The sequence below is a fragment of the Serinus canaria genome, chromosome 6 (assembly GCF_022539315.1).
Source record: "Serinus canaria isolate serCan28SL12 chromosome 6, serCan2020, whole genome shotgun sequence".
In the NCBI taxonomy this organism is placed as follows: Eukaryota; Metazoa; Chordata; class Aves; order Passeriformes; family Fringillidae; genus Serinus; species Serinus canaria.
In genome coordinates this window covers 31,066,004-31,082,414 of record NC_066320.1, presented here as the reverse complement: position 1 = coordinate 31,082,414, position 16,411 = coordinate 31,066,004, and the positions used below count along the sequence as shown (strand labels likewise).

General features: G+C 56.1%; 2 protein-coding genes across 2 annotated transcripts; both read right to left on the bottom strand.

Moving 5' to 3' along the window:
• Nucleotides 1-496: 496 nt before the first annotated feature.
• HMX2 (H6 family homeobox 2) lies at nucleotides 497-2,077 on the bottom strand. The gene is made up of 2 exons (XM_050976390.1): nucleotides 1,801-2,077; nucleotides 497-1,044 (listed from the first exon to the last, which is right to left on the bottom strand). The coding sequence occupies exons 1-2, from the start codon at nucleotides 2,075-2,077 to the stop codon at nucleotides 497-499; spliced, it is 825 nt and encodes a 274-aa protein (XP_050832347.1).
• An 8,482-nt stretch (nucleotides 2,078-10,559) lies between these two features.
• On the bottom strand, nucleotides 10,560-11,719 carry HMX3 (H6 family homeobox 3). Its single transcript, XM_030241422.2, has 2 exons — nucleotides 11,404-11,719; nucleotides 10,560-11,167 (listed from the first exon to the last, which is right to left on the bottom strand). Exons 1-2 carry the CDS (start codon nucleotides 11,717-11,719, stop codon nucleotides 10,560-10,562), a joined length of 924 nt encoding a protein of 307 aa, XP_030097282.2.
• Between the last annotated feature and the right edge of the window lie 4,692 nt (nucleotides 11,720-16,411).

The window sequence follows — 16,411 nt, the reverse complement described above, 5'->3', positions numbered from 1 at the left end:
AGCCCCCAGCACGGGCGGACGGTCAGGCCCGGCTGGGATTCCCTGCAGGAAAACGAGATAAGGAGCAAAAATTCCGGAAAAACAAACCCTCGGCGTTAGGAGTCGTTTTGGCTCTCCCGTGCATCGATCCCGGGCCCTTCCCGGCCCGGCTGCTGGGCACCCCCGGTCCCCCTCGGAGACACGCGACCGAGGTGGCAAATTTACAAACGAGGCTTAAAACGCTTTAATTTTTTTTTCCTTTCTTACTTTCTTTAAAAATATTTACAGATCTGAAATAACGCTTTTTTAATTATTTTTTTTTCTTTTCAAGCGACAGGACGGCAGGAGAGGAGAGCGGGGGTGCCCCCGGCGCCCCGGGCTCTCCGTTTGCCCGTCCCTCCCATCAGTTTCGGTGCTGTGTCCCTTCCATGGGGCGGCCCGAGAGCCCGCACGGAGCCCCCGCTGCGGCCCCGGCCCCGCTCCCGGTGCGGTCCCGACGGGGCGGGGAGCGCGGGGCTCAGTAGTCGATCTTGTTGTAGAGGTTGTAGAGCGGTAAGGCCGAGAGGTTGCTGCCGGGGTAGTAGAGAGGGGCAGGGAAGGCGATGGACCGGGGCACCGGCACTCGGAGGAGGGAATTGTCTCTGAACACCAGCGGCATCCCCACCAGAGTCTGCGCCGAGGCGTGGGCCATGTTGGCCGCCTCCAGCTCGGCCGAGAGCTGCCGTTTCCACTTGTTCCTGCGGTTCTGGAACCAGGTCTTCACCTGGGTCTCGGTGAGCTGCAGGCTGGAGGCCAGGCAGGCCCGCTCCGAGCTGCTCAGGTAGCGCTTCATGTCGAAGGTGGACTCCAGCTGATACACCTGGCTGCGGCTGAACACCGTGCGCGTCTTCTTCTTGGCGGCGCCGGCCTGCCGGTCCCCGCCGTCGCGCTGCCGCTCCCCGCAGGAAGGCGAGGAGGGTCCCAGCGGCTTCTCCTTCTCGTCCTTACAGTCCTGCTGGGGGGGCGAGAGGAAGGGCCCCCGCTCCCCGCTGCCCGCCGCCGCTGCTCCGCTCCCCTTGGCGCTGCCTGCAACAGAGCGACAGCGCGGGGGTCGCACGGCCGCCGGCACCGGGACCCCCGACGGCCGAGCTCCCCGGCCCGCAGGGAAAAAGCACCGGGGCGAGACCCCGGGCAGACACCCGCCGCCTCTGCTCCCGAGGGAACACACAACCGACGCCGGGGGAAGCCATCCCCTCCTGGGTATCCCTGTCCCCCTGTTGGTTGGATGGATGGATGGATGGATGGATGGATGGATGGATGGATGGATGGATGGATGGATGGATGGATGGATGGATGGATGGATGGATGGACGGACGGACGGACAGGTGGATGTGCGTTGCCACAGTGAAAGCAGCTGAGTACCAGGCTTCCTATCCGACACGAGACGGCAAATTTTACTTTACAGCATCGCATTTCACAGACCGTTTATTCAGAAATAATGCTAAAAATAAATAAATAAATAAACATCGTTCTTCCCTCTGCCCGAACGCTGTAATCAGAATCTAAGAAAACGAGCGTTATCCATCGCACCGCATCCCTCTGGGAAATCAGCGCCGGATGGGATGGAAAAGATATTTTAAAAAAAAAGCCACCCCGTTTTCCCTAGAGTTCCTTCCTCCCCGTTTCTCCCACGGACGGCGCAAACACTCTATGCCCCCAGAGCAGAGAAGGTGCGACGTGCCCCCGCCTCCCTCTACCCGGCGGGGGCCGGACCGGGGCCGAGCCCCTCGCGGCCCTTCCCGGCGGGGCCCGTCCGCCCCGTCCCATCCCTCCGGTACTCACCGAGACAGGTGAAGCTGAGGGGCTGGTGCTTGTGGCACGCCTCGGCGGGGCCCTGAGCCTCGGGGCAGAAGCAGCCGCGGTGCTTCCAGCTCTCCTCCGGCTCCTCGTCCTCCGAGGACAGCGAGAGGGTCCGGGCGCGGGCGGGCCAGGCGGGCGCTCTGTCTCCGGCTTCCCGGGGGGGGTCGGCGCTGCCGCTGCCCAGGATGGACTGGATGGTGAAACTGGAGATGGGAGCAGCCGCCGGACAGCACTTGCTCGGCTCTTCTTTGCTGCTCATCCTGGGTTCATAAGAAAGCAGAGGAGGGAAGCTGTCGCTTTAGAGGGGCTCGGGCTGCGTGGGAGGGGGGTGCCCCGGCAGCCTGCGGGGAGCCGTCGGTGGGGGGTGTTTCGGGGGGCGCTTGGGGCGTGCGGCGGCCGGCTCTCCCCGCGCCGACCCAGGCGGAATGCATGCTCCTTCCCCCGCGTCCCTATTGATCTGCGGGCGGCGGGCGGCGGGGCTTCATTTGCATGGAGGTGGCCTCCGCCGCGCCAATCACGGCGGCGGCGGACACGGAAAGTTTGGAAACCCGCGGGCTCCGGGAATGGGGAGGCGCGGGGGGGTGCGCCGGAGCTGGAGGGGGGAACCCCCGTCAGGTCCTCGCCGCCGTCCCCGGGGGCTACGCTGACCCCGCAGCCCCGGAGGAGGGCTGCTGGCCGCCCGCCATCCCTCCTGCCCTCCGCCTCGAGTGGGCGACAGCGACGTGGGCTGAATGGCTCATGCCGGCCGGGGGCGGGGGTGTCGGGATAAACACCTTGTGCATATCCGGGGATCTTTACCCTGCTCCTCATTAAAGGGGGGAAAAACCTGTCAGGGTGCGTGTTGCCTGCTCGGCAGCACTGGGAAACCTTCCAGAATCCGGGATTTGCGCTGCTGTGCCGCAGCCTGTAACAAATGTCCCACGAAATGCCTCCCGCGTTTTGATCCCCGGGCCTGGAAGCCGTGGGGAGCAGGGAGGGAGGGTACGTGCCGCTGCATTTCCAAATAAACTTTGACAGCGCTCAGGGGCTCTTCCCCTCCGGGCTGGGTATAAATCACAGCCACCGCAGCTCCTGCCCTCGGAAGGGAAAACCGCAGGTGGCAGCTGCTGTGTCCACCTGTCCCAAAGGGAACGTGGTGCCGAGGGCCAGGACCCAGCACCTTCCTTAGCGCAGGCAGGGCTGCAGCTGGGAGCCCCAGAGGCTCCCCAGGCCGCGGTTTTGGGCCCTTTCCCCGAAGCTGCCAGGCGGAAACCGAGCCCCGACGGCTGCCTGGTACCGAGAGCTGGGGCCTCCCTCCCACCGCCGTGGCATCGCCCCGGGAAGGCTCAAATAGGAGCCCCCGTAACGGGGCCGGTGTGGAAAGCACCAGAGTGGTCCCCAAGTTGCCCCACGCTCCCCCTGCCCCGGGCAGACCCTGCCGCCCTCTCCGCCTCCAGTTCCCCGCTGCCTCCACTCCGGAGGGATGAGCTCCCTCCCTGGGCCCTCCTCCGCTGCGGACACCCGTGTCCATGGGTCGGGCTGTCCCCGAGCCCGCCGCCGTCCCCGGCCGGGCTGCTGCAGCCCCCGCTGCGACCAGGAAGCCTCCCGCGGAGGGGAGCGAGTGGGAAGCGCTGCTGCAGCTCGGAAATCCTGGTGGGTTTGGTCGCATCCGTGTCCAGGTGCAATATCCTTGGACTTGGCAGGGGCCGTGGCACAGGGTTTTTGACCCCGGGTTGCCCGAGCGGGGTGGGGCGGGGGTCTCTGCGAGCTCCAGCTGTTGATTCCCTCTCTCCAGAAATATATAGCCCCCTCCAAAAATTTAAAAAAAAAAAAAAAAAAAAAAAAAAAAAAAGAAAGAAAAATCAAATAGGAAAAAGCAAAGAATGAGATGGAAATATACAAATCAATAGAGACAAATGTCAAGACGTTTTAAAATGACATTTTCATTAACTCCGAGTCACCATATTATGTCCGCTATATTGAATAAAGTACTTATAATATAATTAGGTATAGCGAGATGACGACTGTTACCCAGACCAGCGGCATAATCTTTAACTACTTAACTACTTGATAGACTCATTAATGGACTAATTGATTAGGAAAAGTGTTCCAGCTCCTCCTCTCCCTCTGAGGGGCAGGTGCTGTCCTGTTTTACCACATTAACCTTTTCAGTGCTTTTCAACAGGGTCGCGACACATTACAAATGGTCAGCTTTAATCATGATGTCAGCTCATTAACCCGGAAAGACCCCGCACTGAAATACAATTTAAGAAATCGTCCTTCATCCCGCTCTGCCGCCCCGGCTGGCCCCGTACCCAGACCCCACACCCCTCCCGGGGCGGGGAGCGGGCCAAAGCGGCTCCGAGCTAAAGCCGTCCAGGGGACCTGCCCGAGCTGGGAGAACCTCTGGGAGCTGCCAGCCCTCGGCTCCTGCTCGGGGACGGGCCCGGAGCAGGGAGGGAAGGCGACAGAGGGGCCACCCCGCTCCTCCGGCACCCCCCGACGTGACACTGCGGTGGCACCGCATGCCTGCAGCTGCCGCCCACGACAGCCCCGTCCCTTCGAAAGCCACCAGCACAGCGTGGCCCTGGCACAGCGTGGCCCTGTCACTGCCCTCCCTTCCCCACGGAGCGGGTCGTGCCCGTGGGAGCCGCACGAGTGGCGGCGGCCGGGCCGAGGGGACGCTCCGGAGTTTGGGTGCTGGGCGTGACACGGCTCTGCCGCAGCCAGAAAACCTCCAGAGTTTCCCTAAATGAATAAAAATTTCCCAAAAATGAGTATTTAAGCGAAACTTGGGAAGCGGCCGCTGCGCTCGGGAGGGAGGGAAGCCAAGCGGATTCTGCGGGACGCCGCTGTCGGGAAGGGAGGAACGGCGGGTCAGAGCGGCCCAGCCGCGCTCTCATTATCATCTGATCAAATATTCATCAGGGCAGGGGCTGCGGGCCACGGAAAGGGTTTTGTGAGGGGGTGACCCGCAGCTGGCCGCTCCCCCCGCTCCCTCCCCGCGGCCCGTCCCGTCGGGGCACCGATGATCAAACGACGCGGCGAAGATAAACTTTGAAAGACAGAGCGAACGCTTAAAGTTTAGATCTCCAGATTATTACAATGCTCGATATTAAAGTGGCCCTGAGCAAGCTTTCAAAGGGAGCCTAATAAAAATTGATCTCCGCTGCTTTTGCAGCACTCGGAAAATAGGCTTGTTGAGCGGCCGTAATATCGGGAGAAGGTTCCCTCTGAAATGACAGATGAAGTCATAAACAAGTTTGATCTTGGAATCAAGCTTCGATAAATATTAAACACAGTCCCCTTTACACGTGTGGATTATGATATATGGCGCGTCCAAACTTTAAAATAAGGAAATACCAGAGAAAATGATCTCAATAAATTTTCTAAGTATAAACGTTGATTATGTTTCGATTTTCATTCAAGAGCCTCTGCTGCTCGTTTTTTGGTGCAAATGACATCTCGCAATAGGCTTTTGGGGAAAAGGGCTCCCTATTTGAAAAAGAGAGCCCTAGAGGTGTACAATTTATGTAATCTGTGGCTGGAAAATGAATCGTGTAATTTATTGGAAAACAGAAAGTCATGAAGATTGGATCAGCATAGCCTATCCAAGGCCCCCTATCCATCAAGTTCCAATTAACAACCTAACCAGAGAGCTTTAATGTGTTTCCAATCTAGTGGCCTGATAGACTCATCAATTCCTCTGGGAGAAATTAAGAAAATCGACCGCCCCTTGGCGTTGTAGTGTCATTCCTTTCTGCAACTATATGTCAAATTAAAAACACAATTAAAATTTAAACTGTTTCAATCAGAGGGTGCCCTGCAACCTATGTTTCACTTAATAGAACTTTGATGAAAATCTGATGGTTCCACTCTATCATGAAGGCGAATAGAGCTGAGGAGAGCAAGAGATTCTTTATATTTATTTAAAATATCGGAGCTCAGGAGAGCCGAGACCAGGTGACCAAACCTGGGGGAAGCGGAGCTTTCATTCCCGTCCAGCGGCCGCTTCCCACGCCCGCGGGAGTGACCGGCGGGGCCGCTCCGCGCTCCGCCTGGGCGACACGCGTGTCCCCGCGGGGGGACAGCCGCCCCACGGCCCCTTCCAGCCAGGAGGGGAGTGGGGCCACGGAGTTTGAAATCCGAGGCATCGCTCTGATCGAGAGGGATTGGCTGATTTGGGCGGTAAAATATGCACGAGCAGCTCGGCAGAGTCACCAAAGGCCCCGGGCGCGGGCTGCGCTCCCCGGGGTCCCCCCGCGCCCCGCGGGATGCGGGGTGGGGGCTGCCCGCAGGATCCGCATCCCCTTCTACTTGATATTCATCTAAACAGCTTCAGAAGTCTCCGCTGGGCAACTCCGGGGGCTTCCCGGGGCTGTGATCCCGAGAGAGGTTTTATCTCGGCAGCCGCGCACGGTGCGGAGCGGAGGGAGGCTCGGGCGAGCCGCTCCCCTCACGCAGGGCAAGCTCACACCGCTCCCTTCCCTCCTACATAAACGTTTCTTAATTTTTTTCTTATTTTTGAGGTGATTGTGACCCCTCAAACCACGCTTTCGGGTAGGTGAAGGTCCGCGGGGACGGCGGCGACAGGTCCCACTGGCCGGTCCCCAATCATAGGGAGCGGCGACAGAATAATTTGGATGTGGGAGAACAAACCAAGGTCATCAACACCGCCGAAAGAGCGCAGGAACAATAGATTCATTTGAAACAATATTTTCCAGACGTTTTACGATCAATATGAACTGAAGCATTATGCTGTACCAATCTGTTAATGCTCTTAATGGTCTTCTCATTCCGTTAGCACACTATGCCAAGTCGATAGAGTAAAGTGATTATTACAGAGACACTTGCAGCATATTTGGTAAAAAAAAAAAAAAACTGAAACCCAAACCCACAGGGTTTTCCACCACTGTTTTAAAGCGGGATTATTCCCCCGGAGCGGCTCCGCGTGTCCCCACCTCTGCCGCCCGTTCTGCACGTCGCAGACGCTGACAGCAGAATCAAACATTTCCCACAGACCTGTACCAGAAAATTTGAAAATGTTCGGCTAAAAAAGGAAGAAATTATCAATAATAATTAGGATAAAAAATACCAACCTCCCAACGTGGGTCGCCGGGAGCGTGCGGCTGCTGGAGGGGGCCGGACCGCTCCCTACCGCAGCCCTCCGGAAAGCAAAACTCTTCTGAATCCCCAAATCTGGTGGCGGGGAAGTTTATATCTTTCCCCCCGCTGTTTGCTATACACAGCAAGCCCCTATTTACTACCAAATAAAAGAAATACATGTGTGTTTCGACCACAAACAGGCGAGCTAGTTCTGTTCAGCCCTGCTCAAAACAGTGGCCGAGAAGAACCGCGTTATCTCTCGAATTGCAAACAAAGGCAGAGATTTGCCGAGCGCGGTTGCAGCAGTAAACACGAGTGGTCCCGGAGTTGCCAACAGCCGAGAAGATCGAAGCAACTTTCTTTGAATCGCCCCCACCGCCCCGACAGAGAGTTTTTGTTTCTGTAAAGATGATTTTTTTTCCACCACTCAAAGCGATTGCTTCCACTCCATCCCAGAGTGACGCGGGACCTCCAGAAACTTTAAGCAGGGCCAAAGGTGCGGGAGGGGGGGGTGGGGGTTCCCTTAGCAGCCTGTCCCGCTCCTGTCCCGCTCCAGGCCGGCGCTCCCCGCTCGGGAGCGGCGCAGCGCAGCGGGGAGCGCAGGGGCTGGCGGAGCCCTCGCTCCTTCTCCTCGAAGGGAGAAACGGAACCTTTCGCTTCGCGTTTCGCTGGATCCTTGAGGGATAGGATGGAGTTTGGGGACACCTCTTGAAGGCTTGAGAAAAGCCTGAGCGCCGGCCTCGGCTCGTTGTGGGTGCAGGCGGAAAGCAGCATCCCGCCCCGAGCAATCCCTCTCGGCCGGGCTGTGGGGAACTCCGGCTGCGGGAGAGGGGCGGCTCGGGGGGCAGCGAACCGGCCTCACCGGCCCTCGGCCCACGGCCCGACTTCACCGCCAGCTTTCACAGCATCCGCCTGATGTCGATCCCGCGGTGTGCAAGGGCAGCGGGAAGCAGAAAAGCTGGGATTTGCTTGGATCTGCTTAGTTTCCTTTTTTTTTTAATCTCCTTAATTAAAAAAAAAAAAAAAAAAAACTTACAAAAAAAACAAACCCCGGCCGAGCCCTGTCAACCCCACCAAGATCATCATTCCCCCGGGAAATGCCCCCGACAGTCCCGGGACGGGGAGCCGCTGCCCGCCGCCCGCACCCGCGCAAAGGCCGCGCTGGTGTCCACCAGAGCCGCACTGGTGTCCATCGGTTCCTTCCTCTGCTGGGAAAGGGCCAGGAGGGTCCGGAATCGTTTTCTGAGCACTGACCACAAATAAATGAGCTTTTTTTCCTTGCCGTTTGATAACATCGTGCTGCCGCGCTGTAAAATGGAAAGACGTATTTACTATGACAACAATATTTTTAATGGACTGCAAGCGACTTGTCCCAAAGTTGGTACTGCAAACAGCAAAGGCATCGCTCTGTTTGTAGGCGACACAGCCAGCACCGCATTCTGACCCCGAAACTCTGTTTATTTTTCATTTACGACCCATTGCCAGGGTTTTTATCCCAAACGAAAAGAAAACGCGGGATTATCTTTTCGCAACGCTGAGTTTTATTTTGATTTCTTTGGCCCCAAATCCTGCCCTCGGCGCTATCAACACGTCGATTCGGGCCAATCTGCGGGAAGCGGAGAGCGATCCTATCTCCAAATAACCCTGCCGGGGCTTTGAACACGCGTGACGGCCCCGGTCGTGGGCACAGGGCTCGGACACCCTGCGGCAGCCCCGGGGGAGGAGGGGGGCGAAGGGAGGCAGGGGCAGCCCCCGGGGGGCGCAGGGGAAGGGGCGGCAGGAGTTCAGGGGAAGCCCTCGGCGGGGGAGGCGGCGCTCCCGTGGGCAGGGACCCCCCCGCTGCCCCCTCCCACCCCGGGAGGCTGCGACCCCTCGCTCGGGGTGAGCCGGGCACCGTGACCCCCGGAGCTGCGCAAAGCCCCCGCTGCCCATCCCCTTCCCTCTGGATCCCTGCTCCAAGGAGGGAGCCCCGGCGGGATCGGCTCCGTGCCCTGCCCGCAGCCCCGGAGCTCACAAACAACCCTTGGGTTATTTGTTTTGTTGTTTCTACTTTTTTTTTTTTTCCATGTTGTTGTTTATTTATCTTCTTTTTTTAATTATTATTCTTTTTCCGCTCGAAACCACACTTTAAAAATTATAAGGAACGGGTTTTATTGATTTTTTTTTTGCACCACAACATTAAGTTTATAACAATATAGGCTGTTTTAAAAATAGGACCGATCCCTAACAGAAAGCGAGAGGGCAGAGGGTACAACCGAAATTGGAAAACAAAATTTAAAACCAAACAAAGAAAAGAAAACAACCGACCCAAACCCTTGGGAAGACAGCAAACAATTGTCAGACAACAGGTGAGCAGACACTAAGACAGAGAGAGACTAGAGGTGTCCACTCCTCACTTGATTCTGCCTATTAAAATTCACATACTCAATGGACTTTAGAAGAAAACTGTACATCATATCAAATAAATTAAAATTACCCTAAAGTTGATTGTCCTTCACTTAAAGCGCCCCAGCTCACCGAATCTCCCTTATTTATTCGCATAAGCCGGGCCGATGCTAATTCCCATGCCCTGCTCCTCTCTTCTCACTTTCCTTCGCTTTTAATTCTTTTTTATTTCATTTTGCACAACATGAAGAAACGCAATTTTACAATGCTAAAAACCCTTTCCTCACCATTCAAATAAAAGCAGTGCTTTAAGAATCGTCGTACAATATTGCACAGTTCAAAAGTACAATAATATTATCAATAATAATAATAATAATTAGTATTACAAAAGAAAGCAAAGGGCACAGATTTTTTCCCCCCCCCCAGATACCGAAATAACTTTACAAGGAAAAAACCCCGAAACAACCCGACAACTAGGAAAACAAGAATTATAAACAAGAATTAAAAATGTCTAAGTAAACGATAATAAATAAGGGTCACTCAAAGCGTGTGAGTGTATTTAACCGTTCACTTTGAGGCTGTATTTCTTGCTCGAGAAAGTCTCATGGCAGAAACCGAAAGGTACAAAACGTGGGCAAGCAAAGAGGCAAAGGTCTGCTAAAATGAAAAGCCGTGGTCGATGAAGTTTGAGTCACGACAGGATCAGGAGCCTGAACAATTATTTGGAGGCAGAAGGAGAGATCCGAAAGGAACAGAAATTCAGCTTCCCGTTAGCGTTTGGCAAATCTCGAGGAGTGGCCTGGGACCATTCTTTTATTTTTTATTACTATCTTTTTTTTCCCCTTTTTAAAATTTTTCTCTTTTTTTTTCCTTTTTCTTTTTTTTTCTTTTTTTTTTTTTTTTACAAAAATAAAACTAAAGCCACAGAGAGAGAGAGACCATCGCGGTTTTCATCCACGTTTACAAAAGGTGTGACAGCTCCAGGGTTCTCTACAAGTCCCCGCTTTCATTTTCCTCCTTTTCGTTTCCCTCCCCCCACATTTTTATTTCCTTTTTTTTTTCCTTTTTTTTTTGTTTTCCTCCTAAATTTCCGCGACTTTCCTCCTACCACCACCCGCCGAGGGGTCCCCCCAGCCCCGCACTCGTGTCCCCGCAGTCCCCCGCGCTCCGCAGACGCCGGCCGGGTGACTCGCACGGGGGGCTGCAGTACTTACAAGCGGCCGGGTGACTTGCGCGCCTCTCCGCGCCCCTCCGCGCAGCGGCGGCCGGGCTCAGACGGGCCGCAGCAGCGGCACGGAGGTGACCACGGGGTGGGAATAGTAGACGGGGTGAGGGAAGGTGAGCAGGGGCTGCGTGCCGGGGGCTCCGCCGCCCCCCGCGCCTCCCTCCGCGCCCGAGTTCTCGTGGTAGAGGATGGGGACGCGGACGATGCGCTGCGCGGCCGCGTGGCTCAGGTTGGCCGCCTCCAGCTCGGCCGCCAGCTGCCGCTTCCACTTGTTGCGGCGGTTCTGGAACCAAATCTTCACCTGGGTCTCTGTCAGGTGCAGCGAGGCGGCCAGGCCGGCGCGCTCCGAGCTGCTCAGGTAGCGCTTCATGTCGAAGGTGGACTCCAGCTGGAAGACCTGCGAGCGGCTGAACACCGTGCGCGTCTTCTTCTTGCGGCACGGCTTCTTCTCGGGGCTCTCCTCCCGTTTCTTCCAGTCCTCCGCGCCTCCCTCCTTCTTCGCCTCCTCCGAGTCGCTCTCCTCCAGGACGATCTCGTCCGGGCTCTTGGAGTCCAGCTCCTTCTGCTCCCCTTCCGCCTTCAGCAGCGGCTCCGGGGAGTCCCGGTCGGTGCCCGAGGCGGGGGACGAGTCCCTCAGCAGGGATTTCTCTGCGGCTGGATGGGAAGGACGAAGCGGGACGTGAAGGGGGGAGATGAGGGACACAAAGAAACACCTTCACCCCCCAGGCCCCGCGTCCCGTCAGGGGGAACGGGACGAGCCGACCGGATCCCCGCGCCGCCCCAGCGCCAGCTTCACCCCCCGCCCCGCCGCCCCCGGGCCCCACGGCCGCCGCCCCGCCGGGGAGGGACGGAGGGAAGGAAGGAGCGATGGAAGATGTGGGGAGCGGTACCTTCCGTGCGGGGCAGGTGGGATCCGGCCGGCGTCAGGGCGTAGGGGTACCACCAGGTCTGGGCGCGCTCCAGGCAGTGGGCGCTCAGGGCAAAGCGCGGCGCCGGGATCTCGAAGCGGGGAAAGGCGAGGTCGCCCACCTGCGAGAGGGCGAAGCCGGCTCCGTCCACCGCCGCCTTGCCCGAAGGGGCGAACAGCGCCCGCGGCTGCTTGGGGGGCGCTTTGGGGGGGCCGCCGTTGAGCAGGTTCTTGATGTAGAAGGACTCTTTGGGGGGCGGCGGAGGGGCGCTGGGGGGCTCCTGCCCGGTCTCCGGCATCCTCCGCTGCCCGCCCGGTTCCTGGCCGCCGCTGGCCCCGCAGCCCGCGCCTGGCGCGCAGGTGGCGGCTCCCGGCGGCGCGGGGGACAGGCGCGGCGGGGCGGCGTGGGAGCGGGGCGGCGGGGCCGGCCGGGGGCCCCTCGCATGGGGGGGCGGCAGGGCGGGGGGCCGGGGGGACCCGAGCAGCCCGCGGCACCGGGGGGCTGCTGCGGGCAGGCGGAGAGCCGGGGTCGTCGCTGCCGCCGCCGCCGCCGCCTCCCGCCGCCGCTGCTGCTGCGTCAACCTGACGCCGGATGCTAATGATGAAATCAAAATGTCATCCCCGTTCCGCGCGGGGAGCACGAGGCGATTGGGCACGCACAAAGGCGAATGGGATCAGGCGGGAGGCGGCGGGAGGAGAGGGCTCCGCGCAGCCCCTGCTCGCAGCCGCCGCGGCCCCGGCCCCCCCCGCCGACGCGCCGCCGTGCCCGGAGGCGGCGACCGCCCGCCCGTCCGTGGCGTTTACAGAGTCCAATTAGGCAGCGAACGGGGCCGGGCCGGCGGCACAAAGGGACCGGCTCGGCGGAGCGCGGCGGGAGCGGCGGCAGGCGAATGGCACGGGCCGCGCCGCTCCTGCCTCAAAACCGCCCCCGCCCCGCCGCGCCGCCCCCCGCGCCCCCGCCCCGCGCCGCCGGGAACAAAAGCCGCCTGCGGCCGAGGGGGGGGAACGGGCCGGGCCGAGCCCCGCCGGGATACCGGGCACCGGACACCCTCTGGCTGCGCTGCGCTCCGCTCCGCCGCGGGGCAGAAACGACTTCGGGGCCGGTTGCGGGGCGGGGGCTGCGGGGCGGCGGGAGAGCTCTCCCCCGACGGTGCCCTCCTGCCGCATCCTCGGCTCCCGGCCGCGCAGCAGCGGGGCCGCCGGGACACGTCGAGCCCGCGGCGGAGGGGCGACAACGGGCACGACCTGGGCTCGCCGCTCGTGGGATCAGGGCACAAGGCGGCGGGATTCGTTCCAGCCCGAATCCTGGGATTCTTTCCTGCCATGCGCCTGGGCTTCGAGCTCCTGGTGCTCCCGGGGTTCGGTCATGGGGCGCTCCCGGGATCCATCCCTCCCGCTCTCGGAATCCGAACACGGTGCTTCTAGGATCCATCCCTGCCGCTCTGCGCGTTCGGGCACGGGGCGATCCTGGGCTCCATCCCTGCCCCGTTCCCGGTTCCGTCCCCGCCGCTCCCGGGGTCCGGGCGCAGGGCGCCCCCTGGCGGGCCGCTGGAGCGCTCCGCGTTCGGGGCAGGGCGGGCCCGGAGCGCTCCCCGCACCGCCCCGCACATCCCGGGACACCGGGAAGCGGCTGCTCCCTGGGGCCCTGGGAGCCCCGGTAGGGCGGTAATACCGCGTACTGCCCGCCGGAAGGGAAGGGAAGAAGGAAAGGAAGGGAAGGGAAGGAAAGGAGCCACTCAGTTCTGGCATCCTTCTAAACGTTTGGAATACCTTTGAGCATGCACTGCAAAAATCTGTCCTGACACGCGTAGAGCTCTGGACTCGGACGTGCTCACATGTGCATAGGGGGCAACAATCTCTACTTCTAAACATTTTAATGCCTTGATCAAATCTTCCTGATTTTTCTTGCTATTTCGTTTTAAAGACACCCACCTGGCAATTTGAAGTGAGACATTTTTATCTGAATCAAACTGCCCAGCAGTCTTTTCCTCCTCCTGAACACTTGGGGTTATAAATAGAGGGAGAATTTGTATAGAACCAGTCACACAACATTTTTGGCTGCAACAGATGTGGTGTTTCATGTATCTTCCACACATCTTGGGGATGGGGTCTCAGCAATTAATAGTTTGCAGAAATATTCTGTTATTAACAACTGTTTCTTGTTCCTGCTCTCGTTAACAACTTAAAGCACCTGGCAAAGAAAAGGTCGTTGAGAATTTTCCAAAGAAATGCTGTTTCTCTGCGAATATCTCAACTCTGGGGTACAAAAGTACAGAGGAAAAAAACCCAGACAGACAGAAAATAGTTTCTATTCAGAAAACAGCCAATAGCCCCCTAACTCAGGCTCCTGACTGAGACCTGGGCTAAAGCTCTGTTGCAGCTCTTACATGAAAAGCCAAGGGTGAAAAGTTCTTATAGAAGACCCCAGTGCATTTCTCCATCTCAGTGAAGATTTTATTTAGATATGAGTCACCAAAATAATTCTGTACCGAAGCTCCCACTCTTTTCCATCCATCTTTCACTGCTTTGGTAATTATGAGGTCCTAATCCCTTTGGAGCCCCTCAGGGCAAACAATTCACGGTAGAAAGCCAAGCAAGGACAAAAAATCAAACCAGCCTCTGGAAATGTTAAAAGAAATTCCCACTTTGCAATTCTTTACTACAAAACAAACAAACAAAGCCCTGAAGTGTTCTAAAAGAGCATTTTTCTATCTCTGTTATTTAAGGTCCATAGATTTCTCGCTTAATAATGTATTTTATTTATTCCCCCTCCCCAGCAATATCTGGATGTTAAAGACTGGTATTGACCATTCTCCCCTTGCCCACTGGTGATGGAGCTGAGTGGATTTTGCTGCAGTCTTTATTTCTGCTTCTGGACTTTCACTGGTAGCATTCCATTGTAAAGAGATAATTATTATTTCATTAGTGTTGCAATTCAGAATTAATTGGCTAATTTGCACATGGATCAATTGTATAAATGTGATGTTTGTGATAGGTGCTTGATATGATTTAAAGTAATTGTTTATTTTCGGGTTTTGGCTGTATTGTATTGCAAAGTGATTTATCTCCTTATTTATCCTGTCTCAGCACTGCCTCTTCTTTTTCATTATTTTTCTAAAGAGCTGCACTCCTGCTAGGCTGGAGCATGAACCTGTGTGCTGTGATTCTGTGGTGCCCCCTGCTCCAAAAGCCCTGGCTTGCAGCCTGCTGATGAGGATGTGCAGAGCACAGCAGCCCTGTTTCCCTGGCAGGAATTACCCACTGCAGCCCCTGTTTCTCCCAGATTCCTGCCCCATCTTTATCTGCCACCCCTGAGCATCCCCACGGTAAGCACAGGTGACAAACTTTGGGTCACCTTGGGTTCAGCTTTCTCTTTTCCACCCTGAGGAAAGGGCAGGGCTGAGTTTCCTTCTTCCTTTATTTGTCCAGGTGGGAGCTCTCCTGAAGAAGTTTGCACATCTGGGCTTCCAGAGATTGTGGGGAAACAGAATTCCAGCCAGGCACTGCTTGATTCCCTGGCTGACATTAAACATACTCCCACAGGAGAGTGCTGAGGCACCTCCTTGCATCAGAGTCTGGATGTCCAGAGGGAGAAGGAAGAAAGGAGAAGACATTTAACAGCTTGTCCCACACACAAACACTCCTTTGCCAGGCAATCAAAGTGAATCCTTCCCCCATCAGAGTTTAGAGCTCCTGTCAAAATTGTGTTTATGTGCTATCCAGGCATAGAAACACAATTTTGTGGATGCCAAAGATTAACTGCTGTAGAGTCTGAGCTGTTCTCAATGGGTCTCCATTTCCTATTACAAATCCTTTCATATTACCAGGGCCTTTTAAAAATCAGAATTCTTCAGCATTTCTGTCAGTCTTTCAAGTGCTCCTTCTGAAATGCATGGCTGGAAACAAACAGAGCTCACCCAGAGAAGAGATGCTGCTTTCTCATCAAAAGGAATGTCTCTTGTGGCATGGATTTGATAATGATGTTTTATTCAAGACTGGAAAAACTACAAGGGAGTTTTGCATGGAAGCCTGGCTCAGGTTTCCCCAGGCTGAGTGGATCAGGGTGTATGACAAGTGTGTGGGTTGAGAGGTATTTTGGAACAGTTAAAGTTGTTCCCTTATTATGCCTTACAATGGCATTTTTGTACCTTTAAATGGAAGGCTTTGTTAGTCTCTGTTTTCCAGTGGCTTCCTGGCAAGCTGAGAGTCCTCCCTGACAAATCTTAGAATCTCCCAGTGCTTCAAGAAAGCTGCTTGTTCAATTTATCAGACTTTTATTTCTGAGGCTCATCACGGCGCTGTGTCTGACTCACAGAGATGGCATTTTTATCAGAGAAGGGGAGAAATTTCTGGGTTGTGATGTTTCTGTGGAACAAGTGCTGCTGCAAATTCCCTGTAATTTGGAGTAAATCCACAGGGACAGAACTGATGAGGTGATCCAAGCACAGTCTTTGTCTCACAGAGCACTGCACAGGTACTCTATAGAATGTGATAAGATGCTCTGATCTCATCACAAACTCATTCCACATATCCTTTGCTTTTGTCACTTTGTCTTGCCCACCAGAATAATTTCTAGAAGGTTTCATCACCCTGGCATTAGTCATGTGGGCACAATTTATCACTTCCACAGGTGAACTCACTGAATGGAGGTCAGCTAAAAACACTGGAGGAAATCCTTTGTGAGAAGTGCCACTGGAGGATTTGAAGGCAGAGCATGTGCTGTTCTTTAACATCTTATCCAAACATAAACTCCAGAGCTCATCTTTCAAAATCTGTCAGGACAGAGACACCCAAAGAAAAATGAATAGGTGGTGGCTTTGCAGCTTTATATCTGAAGCCCAGTGCTTTTATAGCTGGTTGTAAACTCTGAATCATGTAAAAAAGTGAAAACACCCAAATATCAAAACCAGGACTATGTAAACATCAAGATTGCTGAAATCCCAATTAAGCACTTGTGGCCATAAATAGATAATTTATTGAATCCACAAAAG

Coding starts and splice junctions, on each gene's coding strand:
- HMX2 (XM_050976390.1), bottom strand. CDS start 2,077: ATGAGCAGCAAAGAAGAGCCGAGCAAGTGCTGTCCGGCGGCTGCTCCC. Junction 1,045..1,800: donor CCTCAGCTTCACCTGTCTCG/GTGAGTACCGGA, acceptor GCTCTGTTGCAG/GCAGCGCCAAGGGGAGCGGA.
- HMX3 (XM_030241422.2), bottom strand. CDS start 11,719: ATGCCGGAGACCGGGCAGGAGCCCCCCAGCGCCCCTCCGCCGCCCCCC. Junction 11,168..11,403: donor CCACCTGCCCCGCACGGAAG/GTACCGCTCCCC, acceptor CTTCCCATCCAG/CCGCAGAGAAATCCCTGCTG.